We start from the raw sequence: 22,079 nt of genomic DNA, 5'->3' as shown, positions 1-22,079 counted from the left end.
CACGACTCCAGCAGTGCTTGTTTATCTTTAGCTAAAGCAAACATTCAGCCAAAGAGACATCGCAATGTCAGGCTACATATGGACCCTCGTCTCATAGGGGCAAAAATATCAATCAGACCAACGCACATGTTGACTAGGATTTCAGAAACTGCTGAAGAAGTCAGTTCCACTTAATAAAGCTCCCTCCTAAAAGCTTTTTTCAAACACAGAAATATCCAAACTGTACAACAGTGTAAAAGTGGAAGTTGGTAAGCATAAATCTCAGAGACAATGAGATGCAGCAACCACATGCAGCCCAGCAGTGGAGGAAGTGGTCATCTATACATCAGCTTCACCATCCACATCATCACAGACTCCAGACAACCACAGACATGCTGCATGTGTGGAGCATCAACATAGAGCATGTAATCAATGTTCGAACTGAATGCTACCAAGCCAAAAGCCAAAAAAAAAGCATTTGTTAGTGACGCTACCTTTCCCAGATAGTTTCATTATTGTTAATAAGAGAACACCACTCGAGTTTTTGTGATATAATTCAACACCATGATAATGCCCTATACCGTGAAAAGCTTCATCAATTATCGCAACATGAATATTTGTATCACCACATGTCTAGCTGCCACATGTGTCAGACACTGTGGAGGTTTGGAGTGTCCCTGTAAACCCCCTCTGCATCAATGCCCCTTTTCCACCGAGGCAGTTTGAGTGCTGGTTCGGAGCCAGAGCCTAATTTAGAACCAGTTCTTTCTTTTCCGACAGCCAAAGCACCGGCTCTGAACCAGGAAAAGTGGTTCTTAAGTAGCACCAAAACGTTGTTGGTCTAGACTTAAGAACCGCTTGTGTCAGGGGCTGTGGGCGGGGCTACTGTTAGCGCATTTGATAATGTACCTTAAGTATACTAATGTTTAATACTTTTACTTTACCGCAATATGATACATTATCAGCACACATGATAGTAGGTAGCTACATGCTAAGGCTAAACTTTTTTCTGTGTTAATAATAAAATGACGTTATTTACTTTCTCGATAACAACCTCCGTTTATACAGATTACATGGAGCTGCACGTACATGTTGGATTCGCCACGTTTGGGTGTTAATGTAGGTTCACAAAGCCATGAGCATTAACAGTAAAGCAACATCCGCCATTGTTGATGTGTTTGTGTTTGCCGCTGCTGCGCTAAAGTTGCCGGGACACGTGACACGTATGCAGTGACGTCAGACTCGGCTCTGTGATGGCTCTCTAGCCGGTGGAAAGACAAACCGGTTCTTAGAAGGCTCGCCAGTGGAACCAACTTTGAACCAGCACCAGTGCTAGCTCTGAACCAGCACCCGGTTCTTTTTGGTGGAAAAGGGGCACAAGTGGTACAATAGCGATGTGAATAGTTAGGGGCAGTTTGTCAACATCACGCTGTGTAAAACTTGTGCTTCAAACCTCACACTTCCATCTTGTTCTAAACAGCACAAATAAAATAATGCTACCCGGTTTTCCTATTATGATTAATCTCAGCACATGAACTAGCTAAACCTTACAGTTCAGTGTGAAAACAGGACAGACAGGGACGATGGGTGTCAAATTTGCTGTCTAGTAGATGTTTTTAATCTTCCAGATAAGCATAAAGTACACAACTGAGTATGAGAACAATGCTGCTCTTGCTGTTGTATCCGGTCTAAACTAAACCGTTTGTTACTGTCATTCAGGTTCACATGTACATTACTACAGCGGCACTGCAAGACGAACCAAACGCACAGGTGAGAAATAAAACTCCATCGGGTCAACCAGCATCAAAGTGTAAAACTCTAATGAAGTGAGAAATGATTCTTAACATGACAAAGTGTTTGCGGTCTGCAACATTAAGACAACGTTAAGAATTACAGACAACGTTACAGACTTTAAACTAGCAAATAAGTGCCGTAAAGACGTCACAAAAGATTTTGACATTAATCCCAATTTTATTTTAGTTTATTCATGTTAAAGCCTGTTATCCAATAACTATTATAAATTATACCATTATTTTAGTAATCACTGAAAAATTCTTAAGAAAACTAACAATATGGACATGATAGTAAGAAGTCACATTAATGAGTCCTGAACATTACACAGCAATATGACCTAAATATCGGCCTGTACTTGAGGGCACTTACACGAGATATGATATTTAGCATAGGGAGAATAAATAATACAACATTTAGAGGTGAAGTTGTTTCTGCATGAAACGCTGAATCAGTACTACTCCTAATTTGACATTTTTCATCCCAGTTCACTGACCTATGCTGTATTAGTGCATTTCTGTATTAAATGGTGCTACAGATGATATTCGGGAGAAAAAGAAAGCCTGTAAAATGGGATTAAAGCATCATAAACACATTTTGCTTAAAAAAAAGACTGATATTTTATAAACTAGGTACCAGTTCAACAAATTGAATAATTGAAGTAATACAAAAGCTGTATGATGACTGACACATTTATTAATAAACCCAAAACGTCCACAGACTGGAGCTGCGTCCCAAATTACATAATTATGCGCTAATCTGCAGTATAAATAGTGAGTAGAGTGTTTACAGTGAAAACCCCAACAAGAAGTGGTGCACTTCCAGCACCCGGATAATGAGCTTATCCAACTGAGAAAAATGCACTCTACACTCACAGCTTTGCTTAGTAGTGGAAGGGTTGGAGGGCTACCGGAGGCTGAAACGACAGTGCTGGTGGGCGTCTTATAAGTGTAATTATCCGATCACTGTTTCAACATTATTAAAAATCCAGCAGTGTCACATTATATATTATGGGCCTTTGATATCATTTGCCACTGACTTTAAGCTACATCCAGGTAGTAGTTTAAAAAATAAATAAATAAATAAAAAAAATAAAAAAAGTGTTTCATTTGAGATGCCAGTTACAATATTATAGTTTGGGACGCAGCTTATGTTCCACCCTTAATGATTTGTTCTGGCACCTAAAACAATATCAAGATGCTACATAAAACCATATGAAGGTTGGAGACTCAGTAATATCCAGTGGAGTCCATGTGAACATAACTATTTCTGACACAACACAATACCTTACATGAGTGAGCACCTGAATAGGAAATGTTCTGGTGTATATGCCTGTGTGAGTTCTGGAACAGTGTTAGCAATTAGTGAAACAAGTCCAACGATACTGTAAAACTGCTGAATTACTAAAATGTGTTACTATTGCTGAGCTCTGCTTCCTCTACCGCTCCGGTCCACTAGCTAGCATTGCTCACATGCTGACTTGAGTAGAGAAAACCTGTTGGTGTGACCAGGAGGGATAAGACTTAGTTTAGTGTATGCAATGTTACAAACAGGAATTTCAGATATTAACACGTTCTGTAGAAGCACACAAATCTCCCATTCAATAATACAGTAAATAAAATCAGCACTGAATTAATATTATCATATTTGGAACCTGGTGAGTTCTTTAACCATACGGTCTGCTGGAGACAAGTTGATGCGTTATAATGTGTTTAATATGTTGATTATTAGTAATAGAGTGGCATCTACCCAGAAAAGCTTTTCATATGGTTTTCATTCTACCTTGTTTTCTTTTGCTTATTATTTATTCCTAAATTAATATTTGAGGCATTGTTTGCCAGAACAAATAGTTAAAAACAATTCCTTCAGGACTTCTGGTCATTTTCTTGTGGTTGTTGTGGCCAAAAATGCATTATGCTGCAGCTTTTTTTTTCTACAGCTTGAGTAATTGTGCTTTTTTTTGTACAAAACTTCATGAAACTGCATATTGAAACTGCAAGCACAAAATGTTACACGACCAAATTCTGTGAAAAATCGTTTCGTACTGTGCAATACTTTTGAAAATGCTCCTTCAAATATCACAAAGTTTGCTTGATTTTGCTTTAACATCTGCAATTGCAAAATCACATAAATAATTAAATAGCTGCATCACTAGTTAACAATAAAACAACCAAGATAGATTTTAGCAACCTTTCATCCAGTCATTATAATGAAGAAAAATACAGATTATATACAAGCTTACAGTAAGGTATATTATGGTATCATTTCTCTCTCAATATTCAATAAGACTTCATAATATTAAAATGACATGATACAATCTTAAAACGGTTTAAGACTAGAAAGCGAATATCGACATGCCTCATCTGTGCACAACGCATGCTTTTTAGGCTTTAGGAGTTGAAAGCGTTCAAGCTTATTGACATATTACATTTAATCTATACCAATATTACTTTTATTTACACATGGTCATATTGTTTAAGTTAATATCATATCAGCAAAGGGCTGTTTAAACAGAACCAGCGGCATTTGTTTCAGTTTTTACCGTATAGCATTACAGTGCAGGGCAAAAGTCTGAGGTTACAAGTGAAAATTCTTTCATTATCCTTTCAGCAAAAACCTTGTTGAAATGTAGAATCCCAAAAACATTTGCAGGAACGACAAGACATTCACATAAGATAGCAAAGGCTCCACGACTGATGATCTGTGTTAGGTTCAGATGGCACTCTGGTGGTTTTGATCTGTGCTTAAGTGCAAGCATTAACACTCATGGAAAATCTGTTCTATTGTAAAAAGTAGGTAACATGCTCAATACTGTACATATTCATTTTTAAAACTCCTCAAATTTTTTAAATCAGCTGTATAAATATAGAGTATGTAGTATCTAACTAAACACAGCTGTTAAGTTGTCGATTAGCCTACAACCTGAATCAGTCCAGCTGTATCATCAGTATTCAAACCAGCATGGGAAATCATGTGTTTTATAGAATGACTCATACAGTTAAGCATTTATTGTATTCTAACATTGTTCGGGAGCTTAGAGGGGAGCTGGCAGCATGATGTGCTACAGGATATTCTGCTAATAATAGATCTGGACTTGAGTTCCCCACCTCACCACTAACGTAACAACTTACAAAAGCACAAACTGGCAAAATTCTGACACAATTACAGACCATGTCATACTTTACACAGACTCTTAAATCCCTGTATGTCTCTTGGGTGGATTTTAGGAAGCTGCTTTTTAGTATGGTGTTTTTCCTGGCTTGGTTAATATTACTGACAAACGTAGCGATATACCATGCGTGGCTCAGTCTGATTGTGAAACAGTAATATGGAGGTGAACCCTTAGGCTTTAATCAGACCATAAACATTGCATTTCCCTTCCTGGACACCTGTGTTAATCTCATTATTGTTTAATGCTGCGTTTAACTTTTTTTTTTCCTGTTGAGTGACTTTCAAATTTTCTAAAATGTTTCTGTTTTAGTGGTTCATTTTCCTAAAGCACTACAAATCGTTCTACATAAGTGAACTATTGTGTTTTGCAGTATGCTTGAGAAACAGTGAAGTCAATGCTGTTAAGCCTATTCATTTGGCAGCTGTTATTAATTGTTATGGGTTGGAAATCAATCCAGAATTATTTGTAGAGGTGTGATTGAGGCACATAAACTCTCTCACTGTGTGTGTGTGTGTGTGTGTGTGTGTGTGTGTGTTATGTATCCAGGGCTTTGGAGCATTAACATTACCTCAGCCATAAAGAATCAGCCAGTACAGCTAATGGGTGGGACAGCATGGAGCTCTGCTGTCAAAAAAACCCAGATAACTAACATTTTCCTATAATTCCTATAAAAACCATAAGAACAAAAATCAGTGTTCTGTTTGACTGGATCTGTTTCCCATTCCACATTTAAGCTACAACTGTTTTTAACACAATTCCTTTGTACTTTTTGAATGAAGTCTTATTAATAAAATGCACAGCTCAATTCTATTTATATTATTATATCATTCTTGATCAATACACTGTGGACTAAAGAAAAAGAAAAAAAAACCAACTCCCTCTTAAACCTGAATCAACAGTTGGATTTCTAGTTCATTGGTTAAATCCCAAATGGCTTCCTAGTACACTAGGCGCGTGCTGTATAGGCTGTACATCGCCGTTCATTCGCACACTATGTAGAACACTTATGTAGGGAACATCGTTCCATTTGGGATTCTGCAGTTATTTCCTAAAGGCCTTAAGCTCCAGTGGGAATCTCTTAACGTATGTAAAATCGATACAAGGAAAACCCTTTATTAAAGCTTCGACAAAGAGCAAAGGCTTTAAAAATGTACATAAGCGCTGTTACTAAGAAACTCAGTAGTTTTGGAGACAGAAATGTAAAGTTTTTCTTACCTGCACGGAATCGGCCGCCATTTTGCCCTCAACTTTGAATCAAAAACTCGGGACAGCAAACAGGAGGCAGAATGTCCCAAGAAGTCGTCAAAAATCCACCACCTCTGCCCCTGAGATCGTTTATTTTCCGCGTTAGAGAACTGAATTAGCTCTCTGTTGTGTGGCTTTTCCGCCGCTCGGTCCCAGCTTCCCAATTTCCATGTCGGTCGCTTATTAAAGTTGGTGCGCCAAAATTCTTCTAGTATAACCAGAATGTATAATGCTAAAAAAAAAATAAATAAAAAAAATTTAACTAAAAAAAACAACAACAACTACGCGCTCAGCCCGAAACGAAATGTCATTAAAAATTGCGAGTAAAATTGAATTTTGGGAAATGTAGGCTGATATTATTTTGGAAACGCTCTCCCTGTGCGCGAGCCCAAATCGGCCACTTTCGGTCACGTGATCAGAAACTCCATGTAGAGGAGGAGACACGAGCTGAAGGCTAATCCGAATGGATTTGTGTTCTAACCACAGCATATAACGTGTGTGGACAATCCTGACGCCATTGTTTTCCCAAACCGTTACTATCTATATCGAATAGACATTAAGTAGCCCTGAGCACTGTAGCTTTAACCTCTGACACCTGACCCAGAAGTAACCGTTAGTTAAACTAGTGATAAAGAACACTGAAACCAACCAAATTAAAATTATATTCATATTTATCCATCTGTCAGTTGCAGAGATTGGGGACTGGAGTCATATGACTTGACTCGAGTCAGACTTATTTGAGACTTGCTTGACAAATATTAAAAAAGACTCGACTTGACTTTGACTTGACATTTATGACTTGAGACTTGACTCGGACTTGAATTACATGATTCAGAGATGGGGACTCGACTTGACTCGAGTCAGACTTAAGTCGCAAATTTGAGACTTGAGACTTGCTTGACAAATATTAAAAAAGACTCGAATTGACTTTGACATTCATGACTTGAGACTTGACTCGGACTTGCACGTGTGAATTACTCCCATCTCTGGTCAGTTGTGTTTAATTGCACTGGGACGTTTTATTACTTGTCACTGCATTGAGTTCTCCATGTAAACTTCCGGTTCTAGCACCAGAGTACTAGTAACAATGCACATGTGTTGTTCATCATTGGTGAACATGGCAAACGATATAGTTTTATTCAATATATTTTCTGACTTAAAATATGAAACTTCGTTACATGAAGATGAAAAGAGAAATAGAAGCCAATTTCATTTTTGCATGTTTAAGGGAACACAAATCACCGTCAGCTGGCTTGCTAGGCCGAAGGGCTTGTTCGTTGAGCAAACATTATTTCTGCTTATTGTGTCTGAATTGTCATTTAATCAATAGTAATTGCGTATAAAACTTCTGTATAAAAGTAATATTACATCACTTGTGTAATAATGCTTAAAAATGTTTGAAGCCCCCTCGCAGATTTCACTCAAATTCCACCGAAAGACATCTAGCAGTTCATCTCACCTCAGATCGTCTGTGAATGTTTACACTAATTTATTTTTTAATAATAAAATACTTTATAAAAATGTTACTGCAAATTATTAAATAGCTGTAACACCAAATGTTTGCTTTGGTATTTCTTTAATTTCATATGACATAATGTCACACTCATGAGTGTGAGTTACCAACTAACTCCAACATTCCTCCTTGGTGTGAATGAGTTTGCCTTGTCAAGATATGGTGTCCAGTCCAGTGTGTATTCCTACCTCATGTCCAGTATTCCCAAGATATGCTTCTGATACAACATGTCCTTGACCAGGATAGAGCAGTAATCGAAGATAAATGATTGAATGAACCACTATGTGTCCTGTAAAATCAGATAATACTTTTCTGGCCACAACCTTCAGAATCTTCAGAACTTCTATGTACCTCTGTGTATTTCTGTATGCAGGTTTCCAGTGGGTACACAGAAACACAATTATTTTTGTTTATTTTTTAAGAGGTTAATGTAATGTGACCTCTATCTGGTAACGTAGGTGGTTCTTTGGCACACTCTTTGATGAAAAGTCCTAGATTGTCTAGCAAAGCTAGGTCTGGCTTTCACTACAATACCAAACCAAACATGCAAGTTTACATTGTAAATGTGAAGTTACATTGTAAATGTGACAATACTGTATTACAGCCAAATCATACCTCACCTATGCTAATCTCTGATAACATAACTCTAAGCATTGCAGGTATGTAGTTTCAGCTGCTATTTAATTATTTCATCCTCATGAATTCTTACTCCACATGAATATAAAGTGACCTTGTCATGCTGTAAAGTAACACTGATGTTACAACAAAATTTTTAGTCTTAATTCACTCACTCACTCATTTTCTACCGCTTATCTGAACTACCTCGGGTCACAGGGAGCCTGTGCCTATCTCAGGCATCATTGGGCATCGAGGCAGGATACACCCTGGACAGAGTGCCAACCCATCGCAGGGCACACACACTCTCATTCACTCACACAATCACACACTACGGACAATTTTCCAAAGATGCCAGTCAACCTACCATGCATGTCTTTGGACCGGGGGAGGAAACCGGAGTACCCGGAGGAAATCCCCGAGCCACGGGAAGAACATGCAAACTCCACACACACAAGGCGGAGGCGGGAATCGAACCCCCAACCCTGGAGGTGGGAGGCAAACGTGCTAACCACTAAGCCACAGTGCCCCCCAGTCTTAATTCAATATAAAAAAATTATTAAACACAGCAGGTACAGTACAACATAAAGTTTGAAGTTTGCTGATTTTCGTAGTGTGTGTTTTGGGTTATGTTCACACTAGGGTTTATGATTGTCTAAGGGCTGAGTCTTTGTAGTCCACCATGTCAACAATTCTGTGCCCTCCCTCACGCAACAACACTTCCTCCTTATTTGATAACATCTGTCAATTAATCATTCCGACCACTGTACATGATTACAAAACAAGAAAGCTGGAACTTAAGTGATTTTGAACCTATTATATTGGCCTATCAAATTGTAATATATAAACAGAACTGTAAATTAGGATAATGTCAGATAAAGTGTTTAAAGGTAAATTGTATAATATTTTACATGTTTAGCCAACATAACAGACTAAAGAAACTCTGTGATTAAAGTAATGTGTCTTGGTGTTAATCAAAACAATAGACCTTAATGTGGGTGTAAACAAGAAGAGCTTCATTTGCAGCAAGAAACAAAGGGTACAGAATGTATGTGTGTGTGTGTGTGTGCATGCGTGCTTGTGTGCATCTGCATTTGGTAAATTTATTTGCTCTCAGTACTGATGTTAGCTAAAGCTGTGCAGTAGATATCTGATGGCACTGCTCTCCATAGCTGAAGCGAAAAATGGATGCAAAATTGTGAAAATTCAGCACTTCTATAAGAAAATTAGACTTTGTCCCGTAACAGATTTAATTTGCTTTTGACTTTGACCAGGTCACCTAACCTAATTCATGCTGTTGAAGCTACAGAGAGTAAGGATACAGGTTCTATCTCATATCTCAAACGTCACCAAACCACTTATTGTAGAATGCAAAAAATTCTACGGTACCAAGATTTTTTTACCTGTGGTTTTATTGCTCCAGACATTGATTTTACTTATGAAACCACTTTTGCCACTGTTGTGTCTTCTGCTCATGAGCTCTTAAGGAAACTAAAGGCCAGAAGCTTCCTGTGGTAACAATTGGGCTTCCTGTGTTAAACCGTGTGGTGCTCTATCAGACATGATAATCTTTTGTGGCTTTCATCTAATAGGTTATAAAAATGCACACAGCAGATTATTCAGAGGTTTGAAATGGCAACAGTCTCCCTGTGTTAACGGTAAGTATAAATAAGAACAAAGTGGGCTTGATCTTAAAAGTTTACCAAGGGCAGGTATGAGCACAATAATTAGACACCAGGTCAGCACCAAAACTGTCTGAAGCGTGTAGGAGCTGGTGTGACTTTGGTTGCACTGGATCTGTCCTGTGATTGTAAGCGTAACGTACTCGGATCTGCAATTGTTCAGGAAGTAAAGTAACCTGCACATGTGTTTTAGCTGATGACATTATTAGTTACCACAACACGTGTTTAGTGTAGCATGAGTGACAGGGGAACCTTATGGGACACAGATGTGAGGTGAGTCGTGTTCCAGGGTCACAATGATCTTGGTAACTTCTGCTTCTGAGTTGTTCAGTTATGTTGATTCTGTCTCTAGCCTTCTAAGGGTTTATCGAACAAACTTCACTTAAGCAAAGTAAGCAGTTTAACAGCTCTTAAGCAGGTGAGATCTAAATCATGGGAAATAGTGAGGAAACATCAGCAACAGCATGTTGCACACAGAGCTGGACTATAGCCTCAGTCTATTAGCTCGTGTCTTTCCGACTCAAGCAAGTAGATTTCATTATTAACCAAATAAACTTTTTTAATAAAATGTTAATGCAGTACTGTACATACAATGGATAATTTCCTTAAAAGTCTGGATTCTAAAGTCAAGTGTGCTGTGAAAATAAGTGTACCTTTTGCACCTGTGTCACAGTATGAACAGGTTTGTGTTGTAAGTTACGCTGCTGAAATAAGTGTGTGCATGACACAACATGCTGTGTACAGACGAAACCGTCAGCTACCTGTTCCACCTGAGTGGTGAGAAAACACCCGTCCTGTGTGACCCCTCTCTCTCTCTCTCTCTCTCTCTCTCTCTCTCTTTACAAGTCTGCAGTATCAGTTCTTCTAGCGAGCTGACACTTTATGAATCTTATTAGCTGTCAAAGGATTAACTTGTTGCTAAATGACCGCTCTGCTTGATAATTACCTTACAGAGTTTTCTCATGTGACCTTTCACTGGTTTACTGTTCACATAAAAGTCTTGTCTTTGAATCCCAGGCACCAAAGGACTCCACATTAGGCACACACATTTTCTGGTTCAAAACTACACATGTGCACAGTGACTCAGATGTTCCCTGTATGCTCATAACACAAGATCTTTCTGGTCACTGCCTCACTCCTCAGTGATGCAATAAACTATTAATGAATCTTCAAGCAGAATCCTGTTCCACGATTGCTTTTACAAACATCTAAGGACCTTCTCGTAATATGGATAACATTTCAACTTTCTCTCCACTTGCTTTACATTACACAACTTTTGTATTCATCTTTGGTTTATAATTGACTTATATAATTATATATGCACTTAGGTTTAAAGAATGGCCAACATGGATAGCCTGACGATACATGGGGGGCAGTGGTAACCTAGTTGTTAAGGTTTTGGACGTATGATTGGAAAGTTGTGGGTGCGAATACCAGGTCCACCAAGCTGCCACTGCTGTTTCTTTCTCATATTGTCTCAGGGATCTTTTCAAAACCACTCTCTAGCTTATTAGAGATGGCCATTAGTGTATAGTTTCTATCTCAAATTTATTTCTGAAAGCTGCATTGTGACAATGTTCAGTGTTAAACTCTCTAGCTCTCTCTTGGAATTATATAAACTCGATTTTTACTCTCTTCTTTCAGGTAAAGAATACCTTCAAATGTAAGTATAAGTGCTATACATCATCTTCAAACAGAAATGAATGGTTTTATGACACTAACTCTTTAGGGTTCATACAGTGGAAACCCAGTTTGATTGAACACAATCAACCACAGCAAAGTTTGTGGTTTCCAATAGCTTCTTTAATACCTTATCATACTTCTGTAATAGTTGTCTTTATAAATCTCATGTTTATTGTTCTGCAATACACACCAGATACACATACAACATTAATATAAAATATAGAAACAGAGAGTTTAAACAGACTAATTAAAAATGTATAATAAGCACGTTAGAGCTAATTAACTGTTATGGAAATGTGAGACATGAACAGGAAGCACCAAGGAATATAAGACATATGCCTACAGTAATAATACACAATACTACTAATAGTAGTAGAGTAAAAAAAGTAAATTACCTATGTGTTACGAGCAACGAGCCGCCGTCCGAGCGTCACCATAGAGACGTGTCCCCGGAGTATTAGCGCGCTTCCAGACTGCACTTCCCATCAGCCATCCGTCACTCTGATTACACCGCCACCTGATCCTCATCTCCGCTCTCTATTTAACCGCACTTGAACTTCATACCAGTGCGAGGTCTTGACTTGTCTTTGTACTGTCATTCTGAGTGTTTTCCTGTATTCTGATTTCCCGTTGCGAAACTGTTTCCTGATTCTGACTTTTCTGATTGTTTGCTGCCTGCCCCGAACTTTTTGTCTGTTCTCGATTCCGATTTTTGCCTATCCTCTGATACTAGTGTTTTTGCCCGTCCTGATTTCTGCCTGTCTGACTTCGTTTGTGTATATTCAATAAATTGCTGCAAATGGATCCCCAGCCATATGCCTCCTCCTTACAGGAGACCTCACCTGCCGAAGATCCAGCAGCTGTCGCTCAGCTCGCAATACAGCTCACCGGTCAAGCCCAGCAGCTCGCCGACCATCACCAGCAGCTTACGCACCTCACCCAGCTCACTCAAGAGCACGCCGTGGCTTTACAAGGGCTGCAAGGAGCCGTCGGAGCACCGAATCCTCCGGCACCAACGCCGGCTCCCCAGGCCGCGACGTACCCCGCTCCTGCAACCACCGGTCCCTGCCTCGCCTTCCCGGAGAAGTTTAACGGCGATCCTGGAGGCTGTCAGGGTTTCCTTATGCAGTGTTCGCATTTTCGTGGCGCAACAACCGGCCATATACCCAACGGAGAACAGCCGTATCGCTTTCGTCTGTTCCCTGCTCACTGGCAAAGCATTGGACTGGGCCACTGCGGTGTGGAGAGAGAACGCCTTCCCCACGTTCGAGAACTTCCTCGCTCAGTTCCTCACGGTCTTTGACCACTCCGCCACTGGGGAGAGCGTGGAGGAGTGCTTGCTGGCCGTCTCGCAGGGCGATCGCACAGCGGCAGAGTACGCACTGGCATTTCGCACTCTCGCCTCAAAAGCAGCCCCCTGTGACTGCTCTACCGCAAGGGCTTAAACCTGGACCTCCAAGCCGAGCTTGCCTGCCGGGACGAGGGAAGGAGCCTGTCCGAGTTTGTGGATCTTTCCATTCAGCTAGACAACCTGATGCAGTCCCGACGCGCCCCCACACGCGCTGCCACACGTCCTGCACGTCCCGAATACCCCGAGCCAATGCAGATAGACTACACGCACCTCACGCCCGAGGAGTGAGAACGTCGCTTCCGCCTCCGTCTCTGCCTCTACTGCGGAGAACCTGGACACCGTCTGCCGACCTGCCCGACCAGACCTCCGCGAGGGCGCAATAACCCTGTGAGTCAAAGTTACATCGTCCCTGTGATTGTGCCATCGACCTCCTACCAGGGGTAACGCCACCTAGAGGGAGAATCTTCCCCCTCTCACAGCCGGAATCCGCAGCCATGAATGAATATATTCAGGAGAAGCTAAGGAAAGGCCCATTTTCATTCGCCCCTCCGTGTCCCCAGCGTCGTCAGGGTTCTTCTTTGATCAAGAAAAAAGACGGGGGCTTCGACCCTGCATCGACTATCGAGCCCTTAACGACATAACAGTGAAATTTCAGTACCCCCTTCCGCTCGTGCCGTCAGCCCTGGAACAACTCCGCCGTGCAGTATTTCACGAAACTCGACCTCAGTTATACTGTACGCCAAAGTGGAGAAATGTGAGTTCCATCAGACCGCGACGGCCTTTCTGGGGTACGTCATTTCAGTGGAGGGGGTCGGCATGGATGACACCAAAGTGCAGGCGGTGCTACAGTGGCCCAAACCACGGACCATCAAAGAGCTACAACGCTTTTTAGGGTTTGCGAACTTCTATCCGTGGCTTCAGTACGATCGCAGCGCCCCTCACCTCAATGACAAGAAAGGCACCAACCCACCTCACCTGGAGGCGCACTCAGCGTTCAAACAGCTCAAGGAAAGCTTCACCTCAGCTCCGATTCTCCACCACCCTGACCCAAACTGGCCGTTTATAGTGGAAGTAGACGCCTCCAACACGGGAATTGGAGCTATACTATCCCAGCACCAGGGACCCGCCAATAAACTATTCCCGTGCGCCTATTTTTCCTGAAAATTGTCTCCCACAGAATGGTATTACGATGTGGGAGACCACGAACTGCTGGCCATGTAAGCAGCGTTCGAGGAGTGGCGGCACTGGTTAGAAGGCGCACAGCACCCATTCACTGTCCTCACTGACCACCGAAACCTGGAGTACCTGCGCGCTGCTAAATGCATGAATCCACGCCAAGCTCGGTGGGCCATGTTTTTCACTCGGTTCCAGTTCACAGTGACCTACAGACCAGGGAGCAAGAACACCAAGGCCGACACCCTGTCACGCATGCACCGGGAGTCGGACCAACACACGCCCACCGAGCCCATCATCCCCAAGACTCGAATCGTCGCACCCATTCAGTGGGACATCCTGACCGAGATCGTCCAAACCAACGCACAAATGCCGCCACCGGTCGAATGCCCGACCGACAAGACGTACGTGCCTGAACACTCGCGTACTTCGCTCCTGGAACTGCTACACACGAGCCCGGCCTCTGGTCACCCTGGCATCGCGTCTACAACCCCACCTGGTCCAGAATGAGTTCTGGTGGCAGTCACTGGCCGTGGACACACGCCAGTAGGTTCCAATGTGCCACACCTCCAATTCCTCGCATCAATGCCCCACAGGCCTATTGCTACCACTACCAGTACCACAATGACCCTGGTCACACATCGCACTGGACTTTATCACAGATCTGCCTCGATCCAATAACAACACAACCATTCTGACTGTCATCGACCGGTTCTCGAAAGCCTGCCGATTTGATCCCGCTACCCAAGCTTCCTACCGCCTTCGAGACAGCGGAAATGCTCTGTAATCACGTTTTCCGCTTCTATGCTCTGCCCGAGGACATCGTCTCGGACAGGGGTCCCCAGTTCACCTCGCGGGTCTGGATGGGATTCTTCAGGTGGTTAAATATAAACGTCAGCCTCACTTCGGGGTACCACCCACAATCCAACGGCCAGACTGAACGCCTCAATCAAGAAATCATCCGCTTTCTCCGAACTTACTGTCAAAACAATCAAAACGAATGGAGGAAGTACCTGATGTGGGCTGAATATGCCCAGAACTCTTTAATCAAACCCGGCACCGGCCTGACACCCTTTCAGTGCGTCCTAGGCTACCAGCCCTCCTTATTCCCATGGTCCGACACATCCACTGATCTGCCGGCCGTCGATGATTGGTTTCGCCGGAGCGAGGAAACGTGGGCCGCGGCACACCGACAGCTACGGAGAGCCGTCAGGGCACAGAAAACCCTGGCTGACAGACACCGCAGGGAACATCCCGAGTACCAACCCAGCCAGTGGGTGTGGCTTTCAACCCGCGACATTCGCCTCCGCCTACCCTGCTGTAAGCTCAGTCCCAGGTACGTGGGGCCATTCCAAATCCTCAGGCAAATCAACCCCGTCTCATACCGCCTCGCACTGCCGGCCACCTATTGCATCTCACCTACCTTCCATGTTTCTCTGCTGAAGCCCACCGATAAGACGAGAGAGGATCCTGACACTGCCCGTAACGCCGCCACTGCTAGTCGACGGCGAGGAAATATATCAAGTTCGCAAACTACTCGACTCCAGACACCGAGGGGGCCGCTTGGAGTATCTGGTTGACTGGGAGGGATTCGGACCGGAAGAACGCTCGTGGGAGAAAGCGGGGGACATCCTGGATCCTTCGCTCGCCGCCGACTACCACCAAACGGTACCCCAACAAACCAGCTCCCCGTTCACGGGGTCGACCCCGGCGCCGCAAACATCCTCGTGTCGGGAGCCGCTCGCGGGGGGGCTCTGTTACAAGCAACGAGCCGCCGTCCAAGCGTCACCATAGAGACGTGTCCCCGGAGTATTAGCTCGCTTCCAGACTGCACTTCCCATCAGCCATCCGTCACTCTGATTACACCGCCACCTGATCCTCATCTCCGCTCTCTATTTAACCGCACTTGAACTTCATACCAGTGCGAGGTCTCGACTTGTCTTTGTACTGTCATTCTGAGCGTTTTCATGTATTCTGATTTCCTGTTGCGACACTGTTTCCTGATTCTGACTTTTTTGATTGTTTGCTGCCTGCCCCGACCTTTTTTGTCTGTTCTCGATTCCAATTTTTGCCTATCCTCTGATACTAGTGTTTTTGCCCGTCCTGATTTCTGCCTGTCTGACTTCGTTTGTGTATATTCAATAAATTGCTGCAAATGGATCCCCAGCCGTATGCCTCCTCCTTACACTATGGTCATGACTTACCATGAAATTATTATAGTTATGAGCTTTGGCTGCAGAGAGAGAAGTGAAGAACTGAAATGTGTTTAACTGTGATGACTTGCTATTCTCAAACTGTATACTGACTGCACTCCAGTGGCCCAATGTTGATATTACAGTCCACACTTTTTAGTCTTGGCTTTTTCACTAGTATAGTCCACTTTATTCTTAATATTAGCCATATATATGGATATCTCATTTATATTGACCTAAATTGGCCTGTACAAATTGGAAGAAAAGACACTCCAACAATAGTGTAGGAAAATAATAACAAAACTATTAACCTGTCAAAAAGAAAAATAGTTAAATAATAAGCAATCGTAACAGTTCAATGATATGCAACTTTTAAATATCACTTACTTCAAAGTGTAAATGTTTCTATTTAGACTTTTCAAAGAGTCATTGTGATAGCAATGGCTGAAGACCAAGCAATCACGATTAACAAAGGCAAATTTACAATTCAAGGCCAGAACACAAATGAGGGGGAGAAACTAGACAGTGAGAATGATTATCCAGGGCCATGACAAGGGGAAAGCCAGTGTTCTACTAGTTCAACTAGTTCCCAGACTGGTTCTCAGGTAGGATATTCAGATTTATTAGTGACTTGAAAAGTAGTTATGCAGGAATAAAATGAATTATTAACATGTTGTTTGTGGTATTATCTTTTTACTTTGTGGTATTATACTTTTCTAGACTTGCAATACTGCACCATTATTTCAACCTAGACAAGGTTGCGGACTACGGTTGCAATACATAATCCCCATTCTTTTTACATTAAGGTTTTGTTTGTCTTTTCTTAACTTATCTATTTCATTTTATTGTGCATTATGTTTTTTGTTGATTAATGGACACCTGACCATTAAACCTATATGTGGACTTTTCCTATCTGTCTGCCTGGATATTGGACTACCTCATAGGCCGACCACAGTATGTGAGGACTCGTGACTGTGAGACTGAAATGGTTGTCTGCAACACTGGAGCCCCGCAGGCAACGGTTCTGGCCCTGTTCCTCTTCACCGTCTACACTGTTCACCGTCTTCATGTTCAGCTCAGCAACCTGTCACCTGCAGAAGTTCTCTGATGACTCTGCCATTGTCGGTCTGATCACGGATGATGATGATAGGGAGTACAGAAACTGATCCAGAACTTTGTAGACTGCGCCAACGGAGCTGCCTCCAGTTAAATGCGGGGAAAACCAAAGAAATGGTGAACTTCATTACCCCAGTGTTTATTCAGGGTAAGGACATTGTGAGAGTGGACTCTTACAAATACCTGGGTGTTCATCTGAACAGCAAACTGGACTGGACAGAATACTGAGGCAATCTATAAGAAAGGACAGAGCAGACTCTTCCTGCTGAGGAGACTGATGTCTTTTGGAGTGAAGGGAGCTACTGAAGACCTTTTTTGTCTCTGTGGTGGCCTAAGCCATATTCTATAGTGTGGAATGCTGGTGCAGCAGCATCTCTACTGCAGAAAGGAAGAGACTGGACAAGCTGATCAGGAAGGCCAGCTCAGTCCTGGGGATTCCTCTGGACACTGTACAGGAGGTGGGAGAAAAGAGGATGGTAGCAAAACTACTGTATCATCATTGCTGGAGAACGACTCTCACCCCCTGTATGAAACGGTTTCATCTCTGAGCAGCTCTTTTAGTGACAGACTGTTATATCCTAAGTGGCTGAAGGAGCGATACAGACGGTCTTTTCTCCCTGCTGCTATTAAACTTTACAATCAAAGCTGCTCTCAGTGAACCATCCACCATAATACACACTGGATTACTGTTTAACTGTAATAAAAACAATAACAAAGTATTTTAAACATGTGCAATAGCAGAAATTTTGAAAAACGTGCAATATATCTGTTAGCGTAACTATTTACTCGTGGTCTCTTTTTTCTTCTCTGTATTTATACATTGTGTTGTGTATATACTGTATATTATATTGTCTCTATTCTTTTATATATTTGCATTTCTTTCTCTTTGCTGCTGTAACAGAGAAATTTCCCCATTGGGATGAATAAAGGTATATCTTATCTTATCTTATCTTATCTTATCTTATCTTAAACTGTGGGAAGCTGTTGTACAGGATGTTTTTGTATGCTGTAACATTACAATTTCCACTGAAACTAAGAGTCCCAAACATTTTCCAGCATGACACTGCCCTTGTGCACAAGGTGAGCTCCATGACTGTGCCAAGTTTGGATAGTAAAGAATTCAAATGGGCTGCACAGAACACTGACCTCAACCCCACTGAACACCTTTGAGATGAACAGGAATGCCAGCTGTGTCCCAGACCTTTTCATCCAACATCAGTGTTTGACCTCATGAATGCTCATGAAGCTAAATGAGTAAATCCATACAATCTCACTCCAAAATCCCAGAGTGGAGGTTGTAACAACAATCCCAGAGTGGAGGTTGTTTTAAGGGGTTATAAAAAAGAATCAGTGTCACAAAACCTGAACTACACTTCCAATCAGGTCCAGCATGGCACACGTTGTCATTTGCTCACTCCTGTGTCTCATTTCACCCCAAATAGCACCACTATTTAAGTTCCTTCTTTTCAGCATCTCAGTGTTAAGCTTTTGTTGTCATGCTCATGTGCTGCCACGTGTACCATAGTCTCGGTCATAGTCTGCATGTTTGTTCCTTATAGCTCACAGTTTTAGTCGTTAGTTTGTACTTTATGCAAAAAGAATCTGCACTTTCATCCACTGCCTCTACATAACAATCCACAAATATTTAGCCATATAATGCATATAAAGTATTGAATTAGATACATGTAAAGAAAAGCTGTAAAGCAAATTTACCTTTGAATATAACAAAATTAAATATTTTCTGAAAAGTGGTTTATTATATATATTTTATAATATTGTTTACTACTACTACAGTACTTCTACTACAGTACTACTACTACTACCACCAATACTACTACTACCAATAATAATAATAATAATGATAATAGTTCTCTTTTCTTTTTTTTTTTCTGTTTTTTTTTTTTTGGAGAAAAAAATGTAAACAATTGCTCTTTTATAGCAATGCCTAAGGCTTCAGGAAAATGAGCAATGCACAATGAGGTCATGTTTAACACCCCTTTTATTTAAAGCATTTTTATATAAGGCAATAGGTCACATCTGTTACGGTGCAGGACAAAGGCGAGTGAGGATCCAAATGCAGTCTATAGTTTTAATTATCCAAAACCACAAAAGCAGGTGAACAGACAGGCAAACAGAACAAGGCAACAAACAGGGCTAACAGGAAACGGGAACAGGCACACCAACATCCAACATGTAACATACAGACAAGCACACTGAAATAACGACCAACAAAAGGGAAGTGAACACACAGAGTATAAATAACAGACAAGAACCAATCACAGAGCAGAACCAATTAGAGACAAAGACAAGACACCTGAAGGAGAGAAGGAGTACAATTAATGTCCATGGGAACAAAAGAGTGGGCGGAGCAAACAATTAACAACCGGGAAAGACAGCAGACAGAAACAGGACAGAAACACAGACAGACTCATTACAGAGCCCCCCCCCAGGAGTGGATTCCAGACACTCCAACGCAGAACCGGAGGGTGGCGGAGTGGAGGCGGAACAGGGGGCGGGAAGGCGGGCCAGGTCCATGTGGCGGTAGAAGGCAGGGCAGAGCCGGCGAAGCTGGAGGCCAGGGCGGAGCCGGCGAAGCTGGAGGCCAGGGCGGAGCCGGCGAAGCTGGAGGCCAGGGCGGAGCCGGCGAAGCTGGAGGCCAGGGCGGAGCCGGCGAAGCTGGAGGCCAGGGCGGAGCCGGCAGAGCAGGAGACCAGGGCGGAGCCGGCAGAGCAGGAGGCCAGGGCGGAGCCGGAAACCAGGGTGGCGCCGCAGGCAGAGCCAGCAACCAGAGCAGGACCGGAGACCAGGGTGGCGCCGCAGGCAGAGTCAGCGACCAGAGCAGGACCGGAGACCAGGGTGGCGCTGCAGGTCGGGCCAGAGACCATAACGGCGTTGGCGGCCAGGGTGGTGCTGGAGGCGCTTTGAACCTGTAAAGATGGACAGGAAAGGGAGAGACTGACAGAGACAGGGAGACAAAGCTGGGGACCACTGGTTCCGTCGACCCGGTCGGTTCGGCTGGTTCTGTCGACCTGGTAGACCCGGCTGATTCTGTTGACCCGGTCGGTTCCATTGACCCGGTCGGTCCGGCTGGCTCGGTTGACCCGGTCGGTCCCATCGACCCGGTCGGTTCGGCTGGTTCTGTCGACCTGGTTGGTTCCGTCGACCCGGTCGGCCCGGTCGGATCCCGTATTTCAGTGGGTTCAGCAGGTTCGGGCGTTTCAGCAGGTTCGGGCGCTTCGGCGGGTTCGGGAACCTCAACAGGTTCATGTGCTTCAGCAGGTTCGGGCGCTTCGGCAGGTTCGGGCGTTTCGGCAGGTTCAGGCGCTTCGGCAGGTTCAGGCGCTTCGGCAGGTTCGGGAACCTCAACAGGTTCATGTGCTTCAGCAGGCTCGGGCGTTTCGGCAGGCTCGGGCGTTTCTGCAGGTTCGGGCGCTTCGGCAGGTTCGGGCGCTTCGGCAGGTTCGGGCGCTTCGGCAGGTTCGGGAACCTCAACCGGTTCATGTGCTTCAGCAGGCTCGGGCGTTTCGGGTGCCTTCGGTGCTCCAGCCGGTGCCGTAGGGATGCTGGCCGCCCGAACCGACGTCATCGGGGTGTCCGCCAGCTTGGCGATCAGCCGGTTCCCCCGGGCCTTGCCCGAGCTTTCCGGTCTGGCACCCATGTGGACGGGTTCGGTCACTGGTGTGCACAGGTCTGGGTCGGACCGAGGTACTGTAGGGGCCTGGCTCCGCAGCCCACGGACCCCGACGCCTACTGCCCCCCCCCAAAAAATATTTAGGGCCGGTGTCCGACTCTGTCCTGTGCACGGTTAGGGAGGACCCGCCCAGGAGCAACGCTATGTTGGCTAGGTCCGTGAAAGGCCCCACCTCTCGGCCCAATGGCACTAGGTAGCGCAGCCCGTCCTCTAAACCATGCCGGAACAGGTCCTTGAGGGCCCTCTCCCCAAAATCCACCTGAATGGACAAGTCCAAGAACACCTCTACATATTCCTCTATTGGGGAATCTCCCTGACACAAACAAAACAAAATTTCTGCTGGATCCATGTGGTTGGTCGTTCTGTTACGGTGCAGGACAAAGGCGAGTGAGGATCCAAATGCAGTCTATAGTTTTAATTATCCAAAACCACAAAAGCAGGTGAACAGACAGGCAAACAGAACAAGGCAACAAACAGGGCTAACAGGAAACGGGAACAGGCACACCAACATCCAACATGTAACATACAGACAAGCACACTGAAATAACGACCAACAAAAGGGAAGTGAACACACAGAGTATAAATAACAGACAAGAACCAATCACAGAGCAGAACCAATTAGAGACAAAGACAAGACACCTGAAGGAGAGAAGGAGTACAATTAATGTCCATGGGAACAAAAGAGTGGGCGGAGCAAACAATTAACAACCGGGAAAGACAGCAGACAGAAACAGGACAGAAACACAGACAGACTCATTACAACATCTGGTCAGTTGGAAGACAGAAGTCTGTTAGCTCCCCACAGGAGGTAACAGATTTTTGTCATTTTTGTCAAATTTTTGTCATTTGTCACATACACAATCATACACAGTACAA

The 22,079-nt window shown here is 43.6% G+C and overlaps 1 protein-coding gene across 2 annotated transcripts in view; it reads right to left on the bottom strand.

The window, feature by feature from the left end:
* pkn2b (protein kinase N2b) overlaps positions 1-6,611 on the bottom strand; it is a 44,637-nt gene extending 38,026 nt beyond the window's left edge. Inside the window, exon 1 of one of the 2 annotated variants that reach the window (XM_060867790.1) lies at positions 6,158-6,611. In XM_060867790.1, the coding sequence (XP_060723773.1) occupies positions 6,158-6,178 (21 nt within the window). In that variant the 5' untranslated portion in view covers positions 6,179-6,611. The remainder of the gene's footprint in view (positions 1-6,157) is intronic. The other variant, XM_060867789.1, reaches the window with a different exon arrangement.
* Between the last annotated feature and the right edge of the window lie 15,468 nt (positions 6,612-22,079).

This window comes from Tachysurus vachellii, chromosome 4 (genome assembly GCF_030014155.1).
Source record: "Tachysurus vachellii isolate PV-2020 chromosome 4, HZAU_Pvac_v1, whole genome shotgun sequence".
In the NCBI taxonomy this organism is placed as follows: Eukaryota; Metazoa; Chordata; class Actinopteri; order Siluriformes; family Bagridae; genus Tachysurus; species Tachysurus vachellii.
This window is presented reverse-complemented; position numbering and strand designations above follow the sequence as displayed.